The sequence below is a fragment of the Molothrus aeneus genome, chromosome 2 (assembly GCF_037042795.1).
Source record: "Molothrus aeneus isolate 106 chromosome 2, BPBGC_Maene_1.0, whole genome shotgun sequence".
Taxonomy (NCBI): Eukaryota; Metazoa; Chordata; class Aves; order Passeriformes; family Icteridae; genus Molothrus; species Molothrus aeneus.
Genome location: NC_089647.1, coordinates 114,717,689 through 114,737,843, shown reverse-complemented (window position 1 = coordinate 114,737,843; position 20,155 = coordinate 114,717,689). Strand labels below are relative to the sequence as shown.

The 20,155-nt window shown below is 42.4% G+C and overlaps 1 protein-coding gene across 1 annotated transcript in view; it reads left to right on the top strand.

Annotated features, from left to right (window-relative positions):
• Nucleotides 1–20,155, top strand: part of DYRK1A (dual specificity tyrosine phosphorylation regulated kinase 1A) — a 78,553-nt gene that overhangs the window by 53,956 nt on the left and 4,442 nt on the right. The window contains exons 3-7 of the mRNA XM_066545559.1: nucleotides 2,027–2,232; nucleotides 14,048–14,140; nucleotides 15,086–15,274; nucleotides 15,906–16,053; nucleotides 18,348–18,634. Coding sequence (XP_066401656.1) covers nucleotides 2,027–2,232; nucleotides 14,048–14,140; nucleotides 15,086–15,274; nucleotides 15,906–16,053; nucleotides 18,348–18,634 — 923 coding nt within the window. The remainder of the gene's footprint in view (nucleotides 1–2,026; nucleotides 2,233–14,047; nucleotides 14,141–15,085; nucleotides 15,275–15,905; nucleotides 16,054–18,347; nucleotides 18,635–20,155) is intronic.

Sequence of the window (20,155 nt, the reverse complement as noted above, 5' to 3'; positions counted from 1 at the left end):
TCAGAAGGGCAGAATTTTTGAAAATAAAATTTGTGTTTATAAAGTTATGTAATTGGCCAGGTGTCTCTCTGTTGGAAACCTGTGGTCTGAGGTAAGAAAATACAAGATTGAAACCTTTGAAAGTAACTGGCTCTACACTTCAGAATTAGTGGTATTTTTGACTCTCTGATTTAAATATTGTTTTGACTTTTACTTCAGTCACCATGATGTTGCTAAGTGAGATTATGATTTTTTTTCAGGTTAAGCAGAACCTCAGAAATTAAAAGAGCAAAAAGTAGAGATACTGGATGATGTCTTACATATGTTCAGCCATTCTTACAGGAGTGTTCAGTGAATCTTGAAAAGGAAATGTTCACTGGATCCACCAAGTTGTAGAGATGGAAGATTATAATTCTCAATTTTAATGGACATTTTGTAGAAGAGTTAAAAGTAATTTCCTGTGCAATGCCAACTTAAAATGGTTAATATATTAATATAATCAATGTAAAATGGTGTTTGATTCCATCCATGCAGTTCTGTTGCCCTGATAGGTGTTGAGTCAACGTGTAGTATCAATTTCAATATTTTAGTTTTCTTTTGACAGAGTTATTTTTAAGAAAGCCAAATCTTGGCTGTACTCATCTACTGTTTTCTAGTGCTTGTGTTTTCTTGCAAGGTTTGGACTGGAAAGGAAGTGGGGATTTCCCTTGGCTGGTCAGGTGCTTGGCTGTTTAACACCTTCCTTCTAAATTTAATCTTTAGTGATAATTTTGCTTTCAGATTGCAGCTGCTCTTTGTTTGCTGTGCTTTGTAGGGAGGCAGAAACACAGAGGACGGGGAATCAGGGATTCAGGGAATCACCAGGGTTGGAAGAGCCCTTTGGGATCCCTCCATCATCACCCCTGAACCTTATCCCCAGACAAAGATGAACTGCTGAGGCTGGACACTGGCTTTTCCTTTGGTATAGTCAGTCCAGAAAGCTGCTGGGAGCAGCCCTGAAAGGCAGAACTTGTGTGTTGTTCTGGCTTTTCTGGAATCCATACCCAGGATTTGTGTGTTTGGAATAACCCCTGTCAAACTCTGACTGAGTTATGACACCCAGGGGGAGGTGTGAGTAAAGGGATGCTCAGGATTACAGTCCCAGCATGGGTTGGGTTGGAAGGACCTTTAAAGATGGAGTTCTGGTGGTCAGGGACACCTTCCACCTGCTCCAGCCTGGCCTTGGACACCTCCAGGGATTCAGGAGCAGGCACAGCTGTGCCAGGGCCTGCCCACCCTGCCAGGGAACAGTTCAGTGGCAGCCATTCCCTGGGTGCTGTCCCTGCATGCCCTGGAAATTGTCTCTCTCCAGCTTTCCTGGGGCTCCTGCAGGCCCTGCAAGGCCACCCTGAGCTCAGCCCAAAGCTTCTCCTGTGCAGGTGAACAATCCCAGCTGTGCCAGCCTTTCCTCCCAGCAGAGCTGCTCCATCCCTCTGCCCATCCTGGAGCCTCCTCTGGGCTCTCTGCAGCAGCTCCAGCTCCTCCCTGGGCTGGGCCCAGGCCTGGGGCAGCTCTGCCCTCTCTCAGCTTAAGGCCATTCCCCCTGTCCTTGTGAGAGGTCCCTGCCCACCCTCCCTGCCCAGCCCTGCAGGTGACCTTTCCCTGAGGATGGTTCTGGGATCCCCTCCCTGTGGAATCCCCCGTGTGTGACAATGATCTGATGGTCAGGGACACCTTCCACCAGACCAGGTTGCTCCAGCCTGGCCTTGGACACCTCCAGGGATCCAGGGGCAGCCACAGCTGTGCCAGCCCCTGCCCACCCTGCCAGGGAACAGTTCCTAATTCCCAATATCCCATCCAACCCTGCTCTCTCTCAGCTGAAGGCCATTCCCTGTGTCCTTGTGAGAAATCCCTGCCCAGCCCTGCAGGACAATTCTGGGACCCCTCCCTGTGGAACCCCCCACATGTGACAACCCCCGGGTGCCAATGAGCTCCGGGATCCAGGATTCTGAACACAGGGCAGGATTCTCCCCCCATCCCCTGCTTAACCCTGTCCTTGTCTTTGCAGGAGGAGAGACTTCAGCATGCAAACCTTCATCTGTTCGGCTTGCACCATCGTTTTCATTCCATGCTGCTGGCCTTCAGATGGCTGGACAGATGTCCCATTCGCATCAGCAGTACAGTGACCGGCGGCAGCAGAGCATCAGTGACCAGCAGGTCTCGGCCTTATCCTACGCTGAGCAGCTCGAGCAGCCACTCCCCCTGACAAACCAGGTATGGCCCAGGGCTCCTCCTGCACCTGGCAGCTCTCAAATGGGCAGTTGTGCACTCATTTGGGTTGGAAGGGACCTTTAGAGATCGAGGTGGCCATGGCAGGGACACCTTCCAGAGTACCAGGCTGCTCCCACCCTTGTGTCCAACCTGGCCTTGGGCACTGCCAGGGATCCAGGGATGGAATTCCACCCCAGCCCTGCCCACCCTGCCAGGGAACAATTCCTCATTGCCAAGATCCCATCCAGCCCTGCCCTCCTTCAGTTTAGGGTCATTCCCCCCATTCCTGTCACGCTAAACCCCTGTGAAATGTCCATCTCTGTCCCTGCATTATCCAACCATCAATTACAGGATCAGGGCATTTCTTCTTGGAGAGTTGGTTTTTAACTAATTAACTCCCAACTCTGTAAGAATAGAATTAACATGCAACAGTATATTTAGAACTATTTATATTTTATATATTTTATATTTTTATATATCTATATATATGTGTGTGTGTGTGCATATATATATGTGTATATATATACACACATATATATATACTATATACATACACATATATAGGTATATAATATATATACATATATATCTATATATATTATATACATAATACATATATATGTATATGTATATACATATATATGTACTATAATGCATAATATATATTATAATATATATTATGTATCATAATATATATTTCATATAATATATATGTATATATTATATACAAATATATGTATAAATGTATATAATATACATATATGTATATAATATATGTATCTATGTATATATCTACATATGTGTATACATCTGTATATGTATACTATAACTCAAAAAAAAAGTTTTTAAAGTTGTTTCTAACCCCCTGGAACATATTTATTAGGATTATTCTACTTATAACATTTTTTTTAAATAAGGGGAGAGAAAGATTGGCCAAGTGGAGAACTGTGAAAAGCTCTTTTTAAGATAATGACTGGCTTTTAAATTTTTGGGCTGTTGTTAGCAGCTGATTGCTTTATTACTTATCCTGATGGACTGTTTTAATGCAGAGTCACTGGTTGGTGTATTTGGAATACAGAAGTTTGCACAAAATAGATTTTATTTGGGTGGGTAGGTCTGCTGAAAGGAGTCACAAGAGGAGTCAGCAGGAGCCACAAGAGCTGCCGTGGCTCTGGATAAGTGGGAATTCGGTTGGTTTTTAAAAATTCCATGGCCCAGTTGTGGAAACAGAAGGGCAGATGGGTTCCAGCAAAGCCTGTAAGTCAGAAATTGAAAATTTGGTGCAGACTGATGAGGAATGTTTCACTAAAGAAGGTGGAGGTGGAGTGTTTTTGCTGCTCAAGATGTTTTAGGCAGAAAAGTCTCCAGAACATCAGGAGATGCTCTGGTGCTGTGGGAAGACACTTTGGCAGGAGGAGGAAAGGATTAGAGGGGATGGGAATGGCCAGGATTTGGAGAGCTCCAGTGACTGGAGCAAAGTGAATGGGGCTGGCCAGGGAAGGGTTTCCTTTCCAGGAGGAAGAGGGAATCTCCCATATAATAATACAGAGCTTGAGGATCTACAAATGCATTTTATGTGAGCTCTTTTGGGTTAAAGGTCTCCCAGAACTTCTACAATGAGGCTGGTCAGACAAGAAAAGTTGCACCTGAGTCCTTTCAAGGCGCTTTGGAAACAAACTCAAGGAATTTCAGGTTGTATGGACATGATCCATGTGAGGAAATAATCAGCTGGCCAACTTGGCCATGGCAATCAGGCTGTCTTTGCACCACCAGCACCGTTTGATAGGATCAGTGTTCCTGCCTTGGATGGTGGCCAACTTCCTGAAGGCTCCTGACTACTTCCCTTGCCTGCCTCTTTCCTCCCTCGGGTTCTTGTGCTTCTGCCATCACCCAGTCCCACCAAGAGTTCTCCTCAGCAGGCTCCTGCTTGGAGGGGAGGTTCTGAATGAGCCTCTCTGGGTTCTCTCAAAGACTTTTTGTCCTTGCACTGCGTTTCTGGTTTTATCTGCACAGCCAGATCCAGCTGAGATCTTCCTGCTGGTGGCTCAGATCATCTGCTCTGGACCAGGTCTCTCTGCAGAATAAATTCCTTGTTCTTTCTTTTGGGTTGCCCTTTTACAGCTCTTGTTCATCTTGATTAAAAATTACTTTTTTTTTTCTTATAAAAACCTTGACCTCTGTGGTTGAAAGCTTTGTGCTTTTCTCTCCAGATGTGATCTGCAAACATCTGGGGGTTTGTATCCCACTGATCCCTGCATGTTACAGATTCTTTCTTTATGACATTCCTACAGGAATCCTTTTTATTCATGGCATTGCTATGAATATGCTGCCACCTCTCTCTGGCCTTGATAAAAGTTTTTTATCCAAAAATTTGATCAAGTTCTGTCCTGTAAATGTCAATTCTGGAAAGGAACCTTGCAGAGAACATTGTTGGAAGCATCTTTAGGTGGTTGTTTCATTTCTCTGCTGGGATCCCCCCCCTTGTTCTCTCTGTCATCTCCTTGTAGAGTTTCTAACACAGAGCAGCCTTTTATAATGACAAACTCTGTTTGGTTACAGAAGGTGACTTCTGCCTTTGCCAGTTCATACCACAGAATTCCAGGATCATTTAGGTTGGGAAAAATCTCCAAGATGAGTCCCAGCTGTGCCCCATGGGCACCTTGTCCCCAGCCCAGAGCACTCAGTGCCACCTGCAGGGGACACCTGCAGGGCTGGGCACTGCAAAGCTCCCTGGGCAGCCCCTGCCAAGGCCTGAGCTCCCTTTCCATGGGCAAATTGCTGCTGCTGTCCAAGCTGAGCCCATTCCCTCTGCTCCTGTCCCTGTTCCCTGGTCAGAGCCACAAGGTCCCCCCTGAGCCTCCTTTCTCCAAAGTTTATCATCCAGAAAATCCAGATTTTAATATGCAGCAAAAGGAATTGGCTGTTGGAGGAGCCTTGATAGTTTGATTTTAATATATCCATAAAAACAGGAGGAGGAAAAAGGTGACTTCAGGCAGATTCAGGAGTTTAATCCTTTAAGGTTGGATTCTTTCCATGCAGTGGCTCCCATCCAGTCAGACAGACAAGGATTGGGGTCTGGGGGCTTCAGTTTCCTGGCATTTCCCACCATCAGCAGCCTGGAGCATTGGGACAGCCTGGGTGCCACAGCTTTGCACAGCCTAAAAGTCACTGTTTGGGTGCCCTAAAGCCAACCTGCTTGGGTACCCTAAAATAACTTGTTAGGGTACAGATGTAAAAATAATAATCTGTTAGGGTGCCCTGAAAGCAACTTCTTAGTGTGCCCTAAAATAATCTAACTGGCTGCCCTAAAAATAACTTCTTTGGGTGCCCTAAAAGCAAACTGTTTGGGTGCCCTAAAAGTAACTTATTTGGGTGCCCTAAAGGTAAACTGTTAGGGTGTCCTAAAAGAACCTCTTTGGGTGCCCTAAAAATAACTTCTTTGGGTGCCCTAAAAGTAACTTATTTGGGTGCCCTAAAGGTAAACTGTTTGGGTGCCCTAAAAGTAAACTGTTACTGTGCCCTAAAATAACCTCCTTGGGTGCCTTAAAAATAATTTCTTTGGGTACCTTAAAACACCCCATTTGGGTGCCCTAAAAGTGAACTCTTAGGGTCTCCTAAAATAACCTCTTTGGGTGCCCTAAAAATAACTTCTTTGGGTGCCCTAAAAGTAAACTCTTTGGGTGCCCTAAAAGTAACTTATTTGGGTGCCCTAAAAGTAAACTGTTTGGGTGCCCTAAAACTTCTTTAGGTACGCTAAAAGTAACTCATTTGGGTATCCTAAAAGTCACTTTTTTGGGTGCCCTAAAATACCCTATTTGGGTGCCCTAAAAGTAAACTGTTAGGGTGTCCTAAAATAACCTCTTTGGATGCCCTAAAAATGACTTCTTTGGGTGCCCTAAAAGTAAACTCTTTGGGTGTCCTAAAACTTCATTGGGTACCTAAAAAGAACTCATTTAGATACCCTAAAAGTAACTTCTTTGGGTGCCCCAAAATACCCCATTTGGGTGCCCTAAAAGTAACTTCTTTGTGTGCCCTAAAAATAACTATTTTGGGTGCCCTAAAACTTCTTTAGGTACACTGAAAGTAACTCATTTAGGTACCCTAAAAGTAAATTATTTGGGTGCCCTTAAATACCTCATTTGAGTGCCCTAAAAGTAAACTGTTTGGGTGCCCTAAAATAACCTCTTTGGGTGTCCTGAAAATAACTTCTTTGGGTGCCCTAAAATACCCCATTTTGGTGCCCTAAAAGCAAACTCTTTGGGTGCCCTAAAACTTCTTTAGGTACACTAAAAGTAACTCATTTGGGTATCCTAAAAGTCACTTTTTTGAGTGCTCTAAAATACCCTCTTTGGGTGCCCTAAGAGTAAACTCTTAGGGTGCCCTAAAACTTCATTGGGCACCTAAAAATAACTCATTTAGATACCCTAAAAGTGACTTCTTTGGGTGCCCTAAAACACCCCATTTGGGTGCCCTAAAATAACCTCTTTAGGTGTCCTAAAAATAACTATTTTGGGTGCCCTAAAACACCCTATTTGGGTGCACTAAAAGCAAACTCTTTGGGTGCCTTTAAACTTCTTTCAGTGCCCTAAAAGTAACTCATTTGAGTATCCTAAAAGTCACTTCTTTGGGTGCCCTAAAACACCCCATAAGTAATTCCTTTGGGTGTCCTAAAATACCTCGTTTGGGTGCCCTAAAAGTAAACTGTTAGGGTGCCCTAAAACTTCATGTGGTACCCTAAAAGTAACTCATTTAGGTACCCTAAAAGTCACTTCTTTGGGTGCCCTACAACACCCCACTGGGATGCCCCATGAGTAACTTCTTTGGGCGGGTGAGCCCTTCCAGAGGGCTCTGGAAATTGGGGTTTGGGCTCAGGAAATTGAGGTTTGGGCTCTGGAATGGGGATTTGGGCTCGGGGAGTTGGAGTTTGTGCTCGGGAAATGGGGATTTGGGCTCTGGAAATGGGGATTTGGGCTTGGGAAATCAGCATTTGGGCTCTGGAAATCAGGATTTGGGTTTGGGAAATGGGGATTTGGGCTCGGGAATGGGGATTTGGGCTCTGGAAATGGGGATTTGGGTTTGGGGAATGGGGATTTGGGTTTGGGAATGGGGATTTGGGCTCGGGAATGGGGATTTGGGCTCGGGAATGGAGATTTGGGCTCTGGGAATGGGGATTTGGGCTCGGGAATGGCGATTTGGGCTCTGGAAATGGGGATTTGGGCTCGGGAATGGGGATTTGGGCTCTGGAATGGGGATTTGGGCTCGGGAATGGGGATTTGGGCTCTGGAATGGGGATTTGGGCTCGGGAATGGGGATTTGGGTTTGGGAATGGGGATTTGGGCTCTGGAATGGGGATTTGGGCTCTGGAAATGGGGATTTGGGCTCGGGAATGGCGATTTGGGCTCTGGAAATGGGGATTTGGGCTCGGGAATGGCGATTTGGGCTCGGGAATGGGGATTTGGGCTCGGGAATGGGGATTTGTGCTCGGGAATGGGGATTTGGGTTTGGGAATGGGGATTTGGACTCGGGAATGGGGATTTGGGCTCGGGAAATGGGGATTTGGGTTTGGGAATGGGGATTTGGGCTCGGGAATGGGCATTTGGGCTCGGGAATGGGGATTTGTGCTCGGGAATGGGCATTTGGGCTCGGGAATGGGGATTTGGGTTTGGGAATGGGGATTTGTGCTCGGGAATGGGCATTTGGGCTCTGGAATGGGGATTTGGGTTTGGGAATGGGGATTTGGGCTCTGGAATGGGCATTTGGGCTCTGGAATGGGGATTTGGGTTTGGGAATGGGGATTTGGGCTCGGGAATGGGGATTTGGGTTTGGGAATGGGGATTTGGGCTCTGGAATGGGGATTTGGGCTCGGGAATGGGGATTTGGGCTCGGGAATGGGGATTTGGGTTTGGGAATGGGGATTTGGGCTCTGGAATGGGGATTTGGGCTCTGGAATGGGGATTTGGGCTCTGGAATGGGGATTTGGGCTCGGGAATGGGCATTTCCCTCCCGGCCTGCGGGCTCGCAGCGCAGCCGTTCCCGGGCTGCCGCCCCCCTCTGCTGGCCGCAGCGCCGCGGTGCTGCCCGGGACGCCTCTCCCAAACCCATCCCTGAGCTCCACATGAGGATTCTCTCCCAGTTTATTTCTGTGTCTTTGCTGCCGACCGACTCCTCTTTTTTTATGGAGTGTCTGGTTCAGGCTCCTGGAATGATTTTAATTCATCAGCAGAGAAAGGGAATGTGAATTTATTGGTTTTATTCCTGCTTGCATTTGGGGTTTCAGTGGCTTACAAGCCATATTCTGTTTTTTGGGGAGCATTCACAGGAATCATTAAAAGTTAGGGAACAGTAATGACAATTTATATTTAAATTCTATACAACCTATGCATTTAGATTACATTAGATTATCACGTTAATTTTGTGTCTTTGCTGCAGACTGGCTCCTTTTTTTTATGGAGTGTCTGGTTCAGGCTCCTGCAATGATTTTAATTCATCAGCAGAGAAAGGGAAGCCAGGTCTTGCTTGTGCATTTATGAGGTTTTTTCCTGCTCTGTCCTGCTTGCATTTCTGGTTCTAGTGGCTTGCAGGCCATATTCTGGTTTTTGGGGAATCACTCACAGTTGCAGATTAAAGGTTAGGGAACAATAATGACAATTTATATTCAGATTATATAAATTATCTGTATTTATATTAAATGTAAATAATATAAATAATTACATATAAGTTGATCTTAAAAGATTATTTACTTAATTTTCTCTTGCACTTATTTCTTTCTGGCTGTGGTCCCCACACCCATCACTGACAAGGATCAAAGAATTCTAGGAAGATACTCCAAGAGCAGCCAGATTGTTTTGTTTTTCTCTTATTTATGAGGTTTTAAATTACACTTAAAACCTTCCAGCTCTGTCTTTTTACATTTTTTTCCTTCAGGAGTTATTTTTTAAGGCTTTCATTTCCCAAATAGTGCTGGCAGGAGGGGTCCAGCTCTTGGCTGTGGCTGTTGAGTCTTTCAGGGAAGTGTGGGAGCACATGGTCCAGGGAGAACAGAAAAGTTGGGATCTCTGGGATCTTTCTCCTGCAGTGGCAATAAATGAATATTTCTCTGTCCAGTTCTAACTGGTTCCATCTTGTGAGTTGAACACAGCCTGATGGGAATGAAAGATAAGAGCTTAAAAGTTGTCACAACTTCAAAGTTTCTTTTTTTTTTTTGCTGCTCTGTTTTGATGCTCAGATTACCTGAAACTCTTTTCATTTAATTACAAAATTATTAGAAAATTTATTTATCTGATAAAGGAGCTTAGGTGAGATTTTGGTAACAAATTCCAGCAGTTCACCTTTTGTGGAACACCTGGAATGGGAAGGTCAGGCTGATTGTGAAACAGTTCTGTTCATCTAACATAATTTGCATATATAAAAAATTATATATATATAATATATTATAAATATATATAATATACAATATACAATATACTATATATAATATATAATATATAATATATAATATATAATATATAATATATAATATATAATATACAATATATAATATTACACAACCTATAATATATAGAATATATTACATAAATTTTATTTTTATATCTATATCTATATAAATATATATATATATCTATATATCTATATATCTATATATCTATATATATATATATATATATATATATATATATATATATATATATATATATATATATATATATATGAGTATATGAGTATAAATAATTACCTGCAGAATTTGATGTTTTCTGACCACATCATCTTGGCCAGAGATTTTACTGACCACGTTAAGATCATTGCCAAGTTCATGCTGTAGCACCAGTTTAAAATCCTTAATTCATATATTGCCACCACCTGTTCAATATTATTGTTAATGATGGTTTAACTTCAGCAGTCTCTGTCATCAGTGTGGCCATGCAGGTCAATTAAACAATTACATTTGGAATTCTTGCTAAAAGTTGCCCTGACACAATGAAAACTTCATTATTTATTCTGTTTGTGAAGTGGAACATGTGGTATACACCAGCTGAATTTATCTTTTTTTTTCTTTTAATGAATGTGGATATTGGTGGAGCTTTCTTTTTGTATAAAAAATCTGAATTAAAGCATCCCATAAACAGCTCAGAATTCTCCATAATCAAAATAAAAATATTTTAAAAAGGAGCAATGCCATCTATTTGGACAAAAAAGAAAATGCCCATAAAGAGAGAAATTTCTTGTGTGTTCCATCCCCAAAGGCTGGGAGTTCAAAGAGCACACCTATGTTCACAGTCACAGTTCCCATAAAATGTGCTTTGTCACCAGTGTGTTGAGGACACATAAATGGCACATTTTGGTGGGTATTTCCTTATTGCTTAATTACAATTTAGAATTGTAATTAATTTCTTTTCTCTCAGACCTGAGATGCAGCATCTCATTGATTTGTGTTCTGGTTTTAGAGAGCTGAGCTTGCAGTGTTGCTGTCTGGCCACCAGATAGAGACTGAGGCTTGTGAAATGGGAGATTTTCCTTTTCCTTTTTCCTTTTCCTTTTTCCTTTTTCCTTTTTCCTTTCCTTTCCTTTCCTTTCCTTTCCTTTCCTTTCCTTTCCTTTCCTTTCCTTTCCTTTCCTTTCCTTTCCTTTCCTTTCCTTTCCTTTCCTTTCCTTTCCTTTCCTTTCCTTTCCTTTCCTTTCCTTTCCTTTCCTTTCCTTTCCTTTCCTTTCCTTTCCCCTTCTCCTTTCCCCTTTCCCCTTCTCCTTTCCCCTTTCCCCTTTTTCCCTTTCTTTGCTGGTTGAGCACTCCTTGAATCCAAGTCAGAAATCAGAGTAACCCCATCAATAAAGGATTGGACAGTGCTGTTGTATAAAACACAAAATTATTTTGCTCTGTGCTCTTCCATCATCAGGAAGAAAGAATCTCTCTTGAATAAAGAAGGGAATATTACAAATTTCACAGTATAAAAGCGTGAGGGAAAAAACTCAACCCAAAACTTTATGAACCCAGGGAGCAAAATCAAACTTCTGAAAAGTTCATACAGGTTCAGGAGTGTGCTCAGAAATGTGAGATTGTCAAAGTGCACAATTGTTAAAGAAGGGACTGGCTGCAGTAGCCTGCAGAATTTAAATTATTTACAATTTTTGGATGGTGATAATTCAGATTTTTTTTTTTTTGTTTTACTAGGCTGTTAATTTCAGAGTGGAAATTAAGTCTTTATTTTTGTGGTAAGCAAGCAAATTTGACATATAAATTAGAAAATAAACATCAAGACTTGTCATACAAACTCCTTTTCCAAATCAGAGCAATTTTTTGTCAGAATAGTTGGTCAGAACTATAGAATTCTTCCACATTGAGACTTTTCCCTGAAAAATCAAATCCCTGTTCTGCTCATCCAGCTCAGGACAGAGACTGAGCCCTGCCAATATTCCTGATATTCCTCTGCCACCTCCTGGTTTCTTTCACCAGCAAACCCCACCGGTGTTCCCATATTCCAACACCTCTCCTCAGTCAGAATTAAGGAATTTGAGGGAAATATTTGGATTTGGAGATGCTTTAACAATGACAGCTGGATCAGGACTTGCTGCTGCTCAGTGCTGAGGGAGAGAACCTAAAGGTCCCCTTGAGGTGGGGTTTATTTCATGGGCCACATTTGTTTGCCAGATGAAAGGAAGAAACAAAAATGTTTTGTAAATGTCTGATGGTTTGTTTAGGAAACTTTCAAACAGTTTCCTGATGTTTACAAAGTGCTTGTACTTGTAATAAAATAAAATTAATGGTTTTTCCCCCTGCCCACACAGGAGGAGAAGGGGAGTTTGGCTTTCTAGGGTGGTCCCTCGGGTGCCTCAGTGCATATCCAGTTTCAGAAGCACAAACTCTCTTTAATTTCTTTTTGTGAGACCTTTTTGGGTAACTTTAATGTGATTCTTTTTATTTTGTCATTGAGGGAAAAAGAAAAGAAAGGGTTATTTGTGCAGCAACCATTATAAGTATTAAGTTATTGTATAAAAACTAGAAGGTAGACTTGGCAATGGCAAACTCTCTTCAGTCACAGGAGGTGACTTCTGCTTTTTCAAGTTCCTATCACAGAATTCCAAGATCATTTAGGTTGGGAAAGGTCTCCAAGATGAATCCCAGCTGTGTCCTGTCCCCAGCCCAGAGCTCTGAGTGCCACCTCCAGGCCTTCCTGGACACCTCCATTTAATAACTCCTTTATTAGTTTAATAATTCTGATGGAAAACATGCACAGAAGAAGCTTTTCTCTGATGGAATTGCTCAGACTCACCCTGAGGTTTTCTGTCCTGCACCTGGAGGGGACCAGCCCCAGGCTGGGGGTGCCCTGTTGGGGAGAGACCTGGGGACACCGAGCTGTCCCTGGGCCAGCAGAGTGTCCTGGGTGCATTGGGATGGGCATTGCCAGCAGGTCAGGGCTGATGCTGCCCCTGTGCCCAGCCCTGGGGGCACCTCTGGCTGCTGTGTCCAGCTCTGGCTCCTCAGCACAGCAGGGCCAGGAGCTCCTGGAGCTGAGCAAGGGCCTGGAGCAGCTCCGTGCCCAGGAAAGGCTGAGGGAGCTGGGGCTGCTCAGCCTGGAGAGGAGCCCCAGGGAGAGAGAGGGGCCTCAGCCCTGCCTGGCCCTGGGTCTGTCCCTGTGTCTGTCCCTGGGTCTGTCCCTGGGTCTGTCCCTGGGTCTGTCCCTGTGTCTGTCCCTGGCTGTCCCAGGAGCAGGGAGGTCATTCTGTCCCTGCACTGCTGAGGGCACACCTGGAGTGCTGTGCCCAGCTCTGGCCCCTCAGCTTGGGAAGGACCTGGGGACACTGAGCACATCCAGAGGGGCCAAGGAGGCTGGAGAGGGGCTGGGAACACAAACCCTGTGAGGAAGCCCTGAGGGAGCTGGGGGTGCTCAGCCTGGAGCAAAGGAGACTCAGGGCTGCCCTCCTCACTCTGCACAGCTCCTGAAAGGGGCCTGGGCTCAGCTGGCCCTGGGCTCTTTCTCCAGCAGCACTGACACACCCAGAGCACACAGCCTCGAGCTGCACCAAGGGAAATCCAGGCTGGAGAGCAGGGAAAAGGTTTTTCCAGCAAGCGTGAGAAAGTTCTGGAATGGCTGCCCAGGGAGGTGTGGAGTCCCCATGCCTGGGTGTGTTTAACAAAGCCTGGATGTGGCACTGGGTGCCAGGGTTGAGTTGAGGGGTTGGGGCTGGGCTGGACTCGATGGTCTTGAAGGTCTCTTCCAACCCAGGGATTCTGGAATTCTGGGAATTCTGGCTGTCCCTGTGTCTGTCCCTGTGTCTGTCCCTGTGTCTGTCCCTGTGTGCAGAGGTCAGAGCAGGCCCAGGCTCTGCTCCAGGCCCAGCAATGGCCCCAGAGCTGGTTTGTCTCTTGGTAGTCCTGGATTCTGGTTTTATTTTATTCCAATATTTATTTGGAATTTAGTGCAGTTGAATGTGGTGAGCTGGCCCAGTTCTCCAGCAGTTCCTGTGAACTTTAGTATGTGTACCTCAAATGTGGTGACAGTTCATGTGTCAGTCCTGAGGAGGAGGGGGAGTGATGGAGGAGAGGCTTTGTTGTCAAAGGAGATTTGGATTAAACCTTTTGGGTGTAGTGGCAGGAGAGGTAGGAATCTTGGAATTTACTCCTTTTTGAAATTTTTTTAATGTATTTAAAATTATTAATATATCAAAAAGTAACTAAACTGGGTGTGGGGTTTTTCTTATTGTCAGTTCAAAAAAGACCTGCTGCATTTAAATAGCTCATTTCCATGAGGAATTTCACAATTTGATGTAGTAACTATACCATTAAATTCCTATTTTTGTTCTAATTTCTGTCATATTCCCTTTCCAGAGGCGGATGCCCCAAACTTTTCGTGATCCAGCCACTGCTCCACTGAGGAAACTCTCCGTAGATTTGATCAAAACATACAAGCATATTAATGAGGTAATGGCTGCAGCTGTCTTCAATGCACTGATGTTTGTTACAACACATGATTTCAATGGATTTTCTACAAATAATCCCATCAAGAGATCCAAAAAATGAAGTTTTCTCTCAGTTGTTCACGTCCTGTTTGAGGTCATGGCTGTCACAGTCCTGCTTTCTGTCCAGCACACAGGAAATCTTTTATCCTGGGATTTATCTTCTGTTGTTTTATAAACAAATGTTGAGCTTGCAGGACAAGGAGTCACGAGTGGCACGAGCACACTTTGAGCTTAATAAAACTTTATTAATGTTTCTGAGAGCTTATAAGGGAAATGCTAAAGTGTTTTCCCTTAATTATTGAATGACATATTATAGACAAATGGAAAATACAAAGTTGTTCAAGTTAATACAGGAAAGCAGCAGTTAGTTTCAAGTTTTTGACAATTAAAAGGAATGTGAAGGGATTTTTATGGTGATTAATGACTTCCTTGGAATTCTTTCCCAGTCTTGTAGGAACATCAATGGTAATTCTTGTTTCCAGGCTCGTTAGCATTTTGAATTTTACTGTGTGCACAGTGTGCTGGGGTGTTTCTGTTTTTTGGCATCTGTGACTTCAGAGATCAGTGTTACCATGTTTATCAGTGTTATTATTATTATTTATTAGTGTTAGCACATTTATCAGAGTTATTACTATTACTTATCAGTGTTAGTACCTTTATCAGTTATTATTTAGTAGTGTCAGTACATTTCTTTAACTCTGCTTTCCCAGTTCTTCAATTATTCAAGACTTTCCTTTGGACAAATGACCTGACTTCAAACACAGCAATAGGAGGGGAGGATTGTTTGGTTTTCCACTTGCAGAAATTCCACTTTCAAACCACAGGATGCTGAATAAAAGTTGATTTTCCTCTTTCTTGAGCTGCAGTTGTAAACAGGGCTCTTAAGGAAGCTCCTTTTCCCCTCCAGGTTTACTATGCAAAAAAAAAACGGCGGCATCAGCAGGGCCAGGGAGATGATTCCAGTCACAAAAAGGAGAGGAAAGTTTACAATGATGGTTATGATGATGACAACTATGACTACATTGTGAAAAATGGGGAGAAGTGGATGGACCGCTATGAAATCGACTCTTTGATAGGCAAAGGATCCTTTGGACAGGTAAGGGCTCCTTAGGTGTTCTTATCATTGCTGTGGATCACAGCTGTGGTTCATTTGAAGTGCTGTTTCTGCTTTGTTTTGAAATGAAAACTCTTTTTTCTCACTCTTGTTATCCTGAGTGCCTGTTCAGGCACTCATATTTTGTGCTATTTCCAGGAAAACATTTAATTATATTTCAGTGTGTGTTGCATTTTACAATGAGAAATCCTCCACCTTTTGCCATCTGTTGACATTTTTAACTTGAGTTTGGTTTTAGTTTGGGTTAGGTTTTTAGTTTGAATTGGGTTTTTAACTTAAAACAATAGTTAGTGCTGGATCCTACCTCCTATAAATGTCATTAGCAGCATTTGTTTTGACTGGTTGCAGCTTTAGCCAAGGCTGGAAGAAGGATGGAGCTTTTATTTTGTTGGTTTTAGTTTTTCTCAGATTTACCAGTCCTTTTACAATTTTTGGTTTAGATAATTTTATTTGCACATAAAGTGACATCACTGCAATAAACATCATAAACGAGTTGTAGCTTTATTGTATCTTCAGAAGAAATAGAATTAAAAAGGAGAATTCAGAAAGTTGAACAAGGGAGTTTGGGTGGGTTTTGGAAGTTGGATTTTCCTGATGGATTTTTCTCCTGCAGGTTGTGAAGGCTTATGACCGAGTGGAGCAGGAGTGGGTGGCCATCAAAATCATCAAAAACAAGAAGGCTTTCCTAAACCAGGCCCAGATTGAAGTGAGACTTCTCGAGCTGATGAACAAACATGACACTGAGATGAAATACTACATAGGTATGGAATGAATTACTCCTCATTTTTACTGCATGATGAATGGTTTGGATCTTTCTGTAGAGCTTAGGCTGCTTCCAGCTGATTGCCAAATCTATTTTGGAATACTTGTGATGATATTGGGTGGTTCCTGCCAAGCTGGGGGGCCCAACAAGCTCAGGAACTCTGGGGAGGGGCTGGAACCAAGTGTAGGAAGCCCAGCAGGACATGGAATGGTGGGAGGAGAATTCCAAAGGTGAGAGAACAGGGATTTGGACAAGGATGTGTGGCAGGAAATGGCATCAGGCTGGGAGCAAAGTGTTCCACCTCAGGTGAGTTGTAAAGGACACAGAAGGAACTGCTCTGGGGTGATGGAGAATACAAATCCATGGCCACCAAGCTGACCAAAAATCCACCTTAATTAAAAGTCTGAATTCTCATGGTGCTCATATTCAAGATTTTATTATCCCAGAAAGGAGAACGTGTTGCTTTTTCTCTGAAATGTTTTTCCTATTACAGTTTTCTTGTGGCAGCCTGAAGGTTTGACAGTGGCAAACCCTGCTGGCCTCTGAACAGAGGAATGTGATGAATATTTCAATTTATTTAATGAAAATAAAGTCTTGGATTGCTTCCTTTCATAAACTGAAAGGAAATGAATACAATTCCCTGGGGATATTGATCAGTTTTATTAATTGAAGTGATCAACTTATAAATTGCAGTGATATATCATTGTGTATTTTAAATTATTCTCACAATTAAGTATTTCCTCTCTACATGTAAGGGAGTGATAACTTATTTTGATCATATATCCCTTCACAAGTTTTTGGTTAATTCAGCTTTACTGAGGTGCACCTGAGGATGTGAAAATGTCCTCTTGTCCTCCAAACATGGCAGAAATAACTTTGTAAATAACACAGAACCAGATAAAATCCAATGCTCTTGTTTTACTCAGTGCTCAGCTTCCTACACATTGATTAAAGCATTTAAAAGTTTCCACAAGTTTTTGCACCCAAGGATGTGTAAAATGCCCCTCTGTACCCAGGAGTGGCAGAAATATTTTATAAATAACACAGAACCAGGAAAAAACCCAATGCTCTTGTTTTACTCAGTGCTCAGCTTCCTATACATTGATTAAAGCTTTTAAAAGATGCTTTTAAATAAACTTAAAAGGTGCTTTTAACTTAAATAAAATGCTTAAATAAGATGCTTAAACTTTGAATAAACTTAAAAGATGCTTTTAAAAAGATTTCACAAGATTTTCCAGTTTTACTGAGGTGCACCTGAGGATGTGAAAATGTCCTCTTATCCTCCAAACATGGCAGAAATATTTTGTAAAAACTGCAGAACCAGGAAAAAACCCAATGCTCTTGTTTTACTCAATGCTCAGCTTCCTCCACATTGATGAAAGCATTTAAAAGATTTCACAAGTTTTTGACTCAAGGATGTGTAAAATGTCCCTCTGTACGCCAGGCATGGCAGAAATTGGCAGAAATATTTTGTAAATACATAGAACCAGGAAAAACCCAAAGTTTTTATTTGACTCAGTTCCTACATATTGATTAAAGCATTTAAAAGATTTCACAAAATTTTCCAGTTTTATTGAGGTGCACCTGAGGATGTTGAAATGTCCTCTTGTCCTCCAAGACAGAAATTTCTGCCTCCTTGGCAGAAATATTTTGTAAACACCACAGAAGCAGGAAAAAACCTGATGTTCTTATTTTACCCAGTGCTCAGCTTCTTACACATTGATTAGAAGCATTTAAAAGATTTCATAAGTTTTTCCAGTTTTACTGAGGTGCATCTGAGGATATGAAAATGTCCTCTTTTCCTCCAAGCATGGCAGAAATATTTTGCAAAAACCATGGAACCAGGAAAAAACCCAATGCTCTTGTTTGAGTCAGTGCTCAGCTTCCTACATTTAAAAGATTTCACAAGTTTTTGCACTCAAGGATGTGTAAAATGCCCCCCTGTGCCCCAGGCATGGCAGAAATATTTTGCAAACACCATGAAACCAGGAAAAAACCCCAGTCCTCTTATTTACTCAGTGCCCAGCTTCCTACACATCGATTAAAGCATTTAAAAGATTTCACAAAATTTTCCAGTTTTATTGAGGTGCACCTGAGGATGTGGAAATGTCCTCTTGTCCTCCAAGACAGAAATTTCTGCCTCCTTGGCAGAAATACTTTGTAAACACCACAGAAGCAGGGAAGAAAACCGATGCTCTGTTATTTTATTGACGCTCCTCCTTCCTCCACGCTGTGTTGCAATAACCCCATCATTCTCAGAGTGCATTAATGACATTTTCTCCTTTTCCCCAGTGCATTTGAAACGTCACTTCATGTTCAGGAACCACCTGTGCTTGGTGTTTGAGATGCTGTCCTACAACCTGTACGACCTGCTGAGGAACACCAACTTCCGCGGCGTGTCGCTCAACCTGACGCGCAAGTTCGCGCAGCAGATGTGCACGGCCCTGCTCTTCCTGGCCACCCCCGAGCTCAGCATCATTCACTGTGACCTAAAACCAGAGAACATCCTGCTCTGCAACCCCAAAAGGAGCGCCATCAAGATCGTGGATTTTGGCAGTTCGTGTCAGCTTGGGCAGAGGGTGAGTTTTTGGGGGGGAATGGGTGAGAATTCAGTTGGTGCTGGTGAAAAATGCAGGATTTTTAAGCTGTAATACTCATCTAGCTCATTGGAGCTTCATTCATGATGGTTTTATGGGGTATTCACATTCTCTGAAAAATCCCTTCACCCAGGATTTCTCTTCTGGGAAGCTGAGAAGCCTCAGAGAAAAAGGAAAACAATAATTATCTGATTGGCTTCTCCTCTCTTTTGCTCATGTGGAATGTGTTTGGAGATTGTTCACCCACAGGTGATTGTTTCATTGGATTCATGTAAATTATTTTCACTCATTGGCCAATCAGGGCCAAGCTGTGTCAGGACTCTGGAGAGAGTCACCAGTTTTCATTATTATCTTTTTAGCCTTCTGTCAGTATCCTTTCTATATTCTTTAATATAGTTTAGTGTAGCATTCTTTAATATAATATAGATCATAAAATAATAAATTAGCCTTCTGAGAACATGGAGTCAGATTCAGCATTCCTCCCTTTGTCCAGGGGCAACACAAATACAACAGTTTTAAAATAATAACTCAATTTTAAATAGAGATCCACAGGCCACAAGAGCTCAGAATCCCAGAGTTGTCAAGGCTGGAAAAGATTTTTAAGGTTGAGTCCAACCATGAAGGAGGAACACCATGTTCACCACTAAACCAAGTCAAAAAGTGTCACATCCACACCTTATTTTGAGCAATTTGACAATCCTCCACTTCCTTCCTCCACTAGCACTACTAGTGCTCTAGTAGATACAAATCCACCAAAATATTATAAATTTTCCATGTTTTTTCCTTTCTCCTTGGCTGTTTTTGTGCTGTCAGGGGAGAATGCACCAGTACTTAGTGGTAGAAATCTGCAGTGCTAATAACTAAAACAAAAAATTAAGTTAAAATAAATAAACAGAATACTCTTTTATTATTATCTTACTCCATCTATATTCCTCTTTCCATGAGCATTCCTTTAGCATGTCCCTTGTTTATGATTAGTGACACTGCAGATTGGATCTGTTGGAAAAGAATTCAGGAATTCATGGACTGAGTTTACCAAAAGTGCCCCAGTTGTCTCTTGAGGAGCTGGCACTGGCCAGTAGCACCCCATTGATTTTTCCCAGAATAAATTTAGAAATAGTGGATCAGAATATGGAATATTGTTTTGGAAGCAGAAATGAGACAGAGGTTTAGGTTAATAAAAGAACTTTTTGCTATAAACTAAAAGGAAGGGCTGAAGGAAGAGACCAGGTGAAATCACATCTGAATTATTTATCCAAATCCATTATTTATCAATAATAAGATCATTTTGAAATGTTAAGAATCACAATTACAAAAACATGACGTGACTCAAGCTGAACTTCCTGCTTTTTTTTGTGACCATAATATTTTCCTAGAAATTAACAATTAGACACTTTCATTAATGTAATATATGCATAGATTTTATTATCCCTGATACCTCATCTTTCCCTGCACCAAAATGGGATTTCATGGCAGCTGTGTTTTGTCACTTGGGATTTTCAT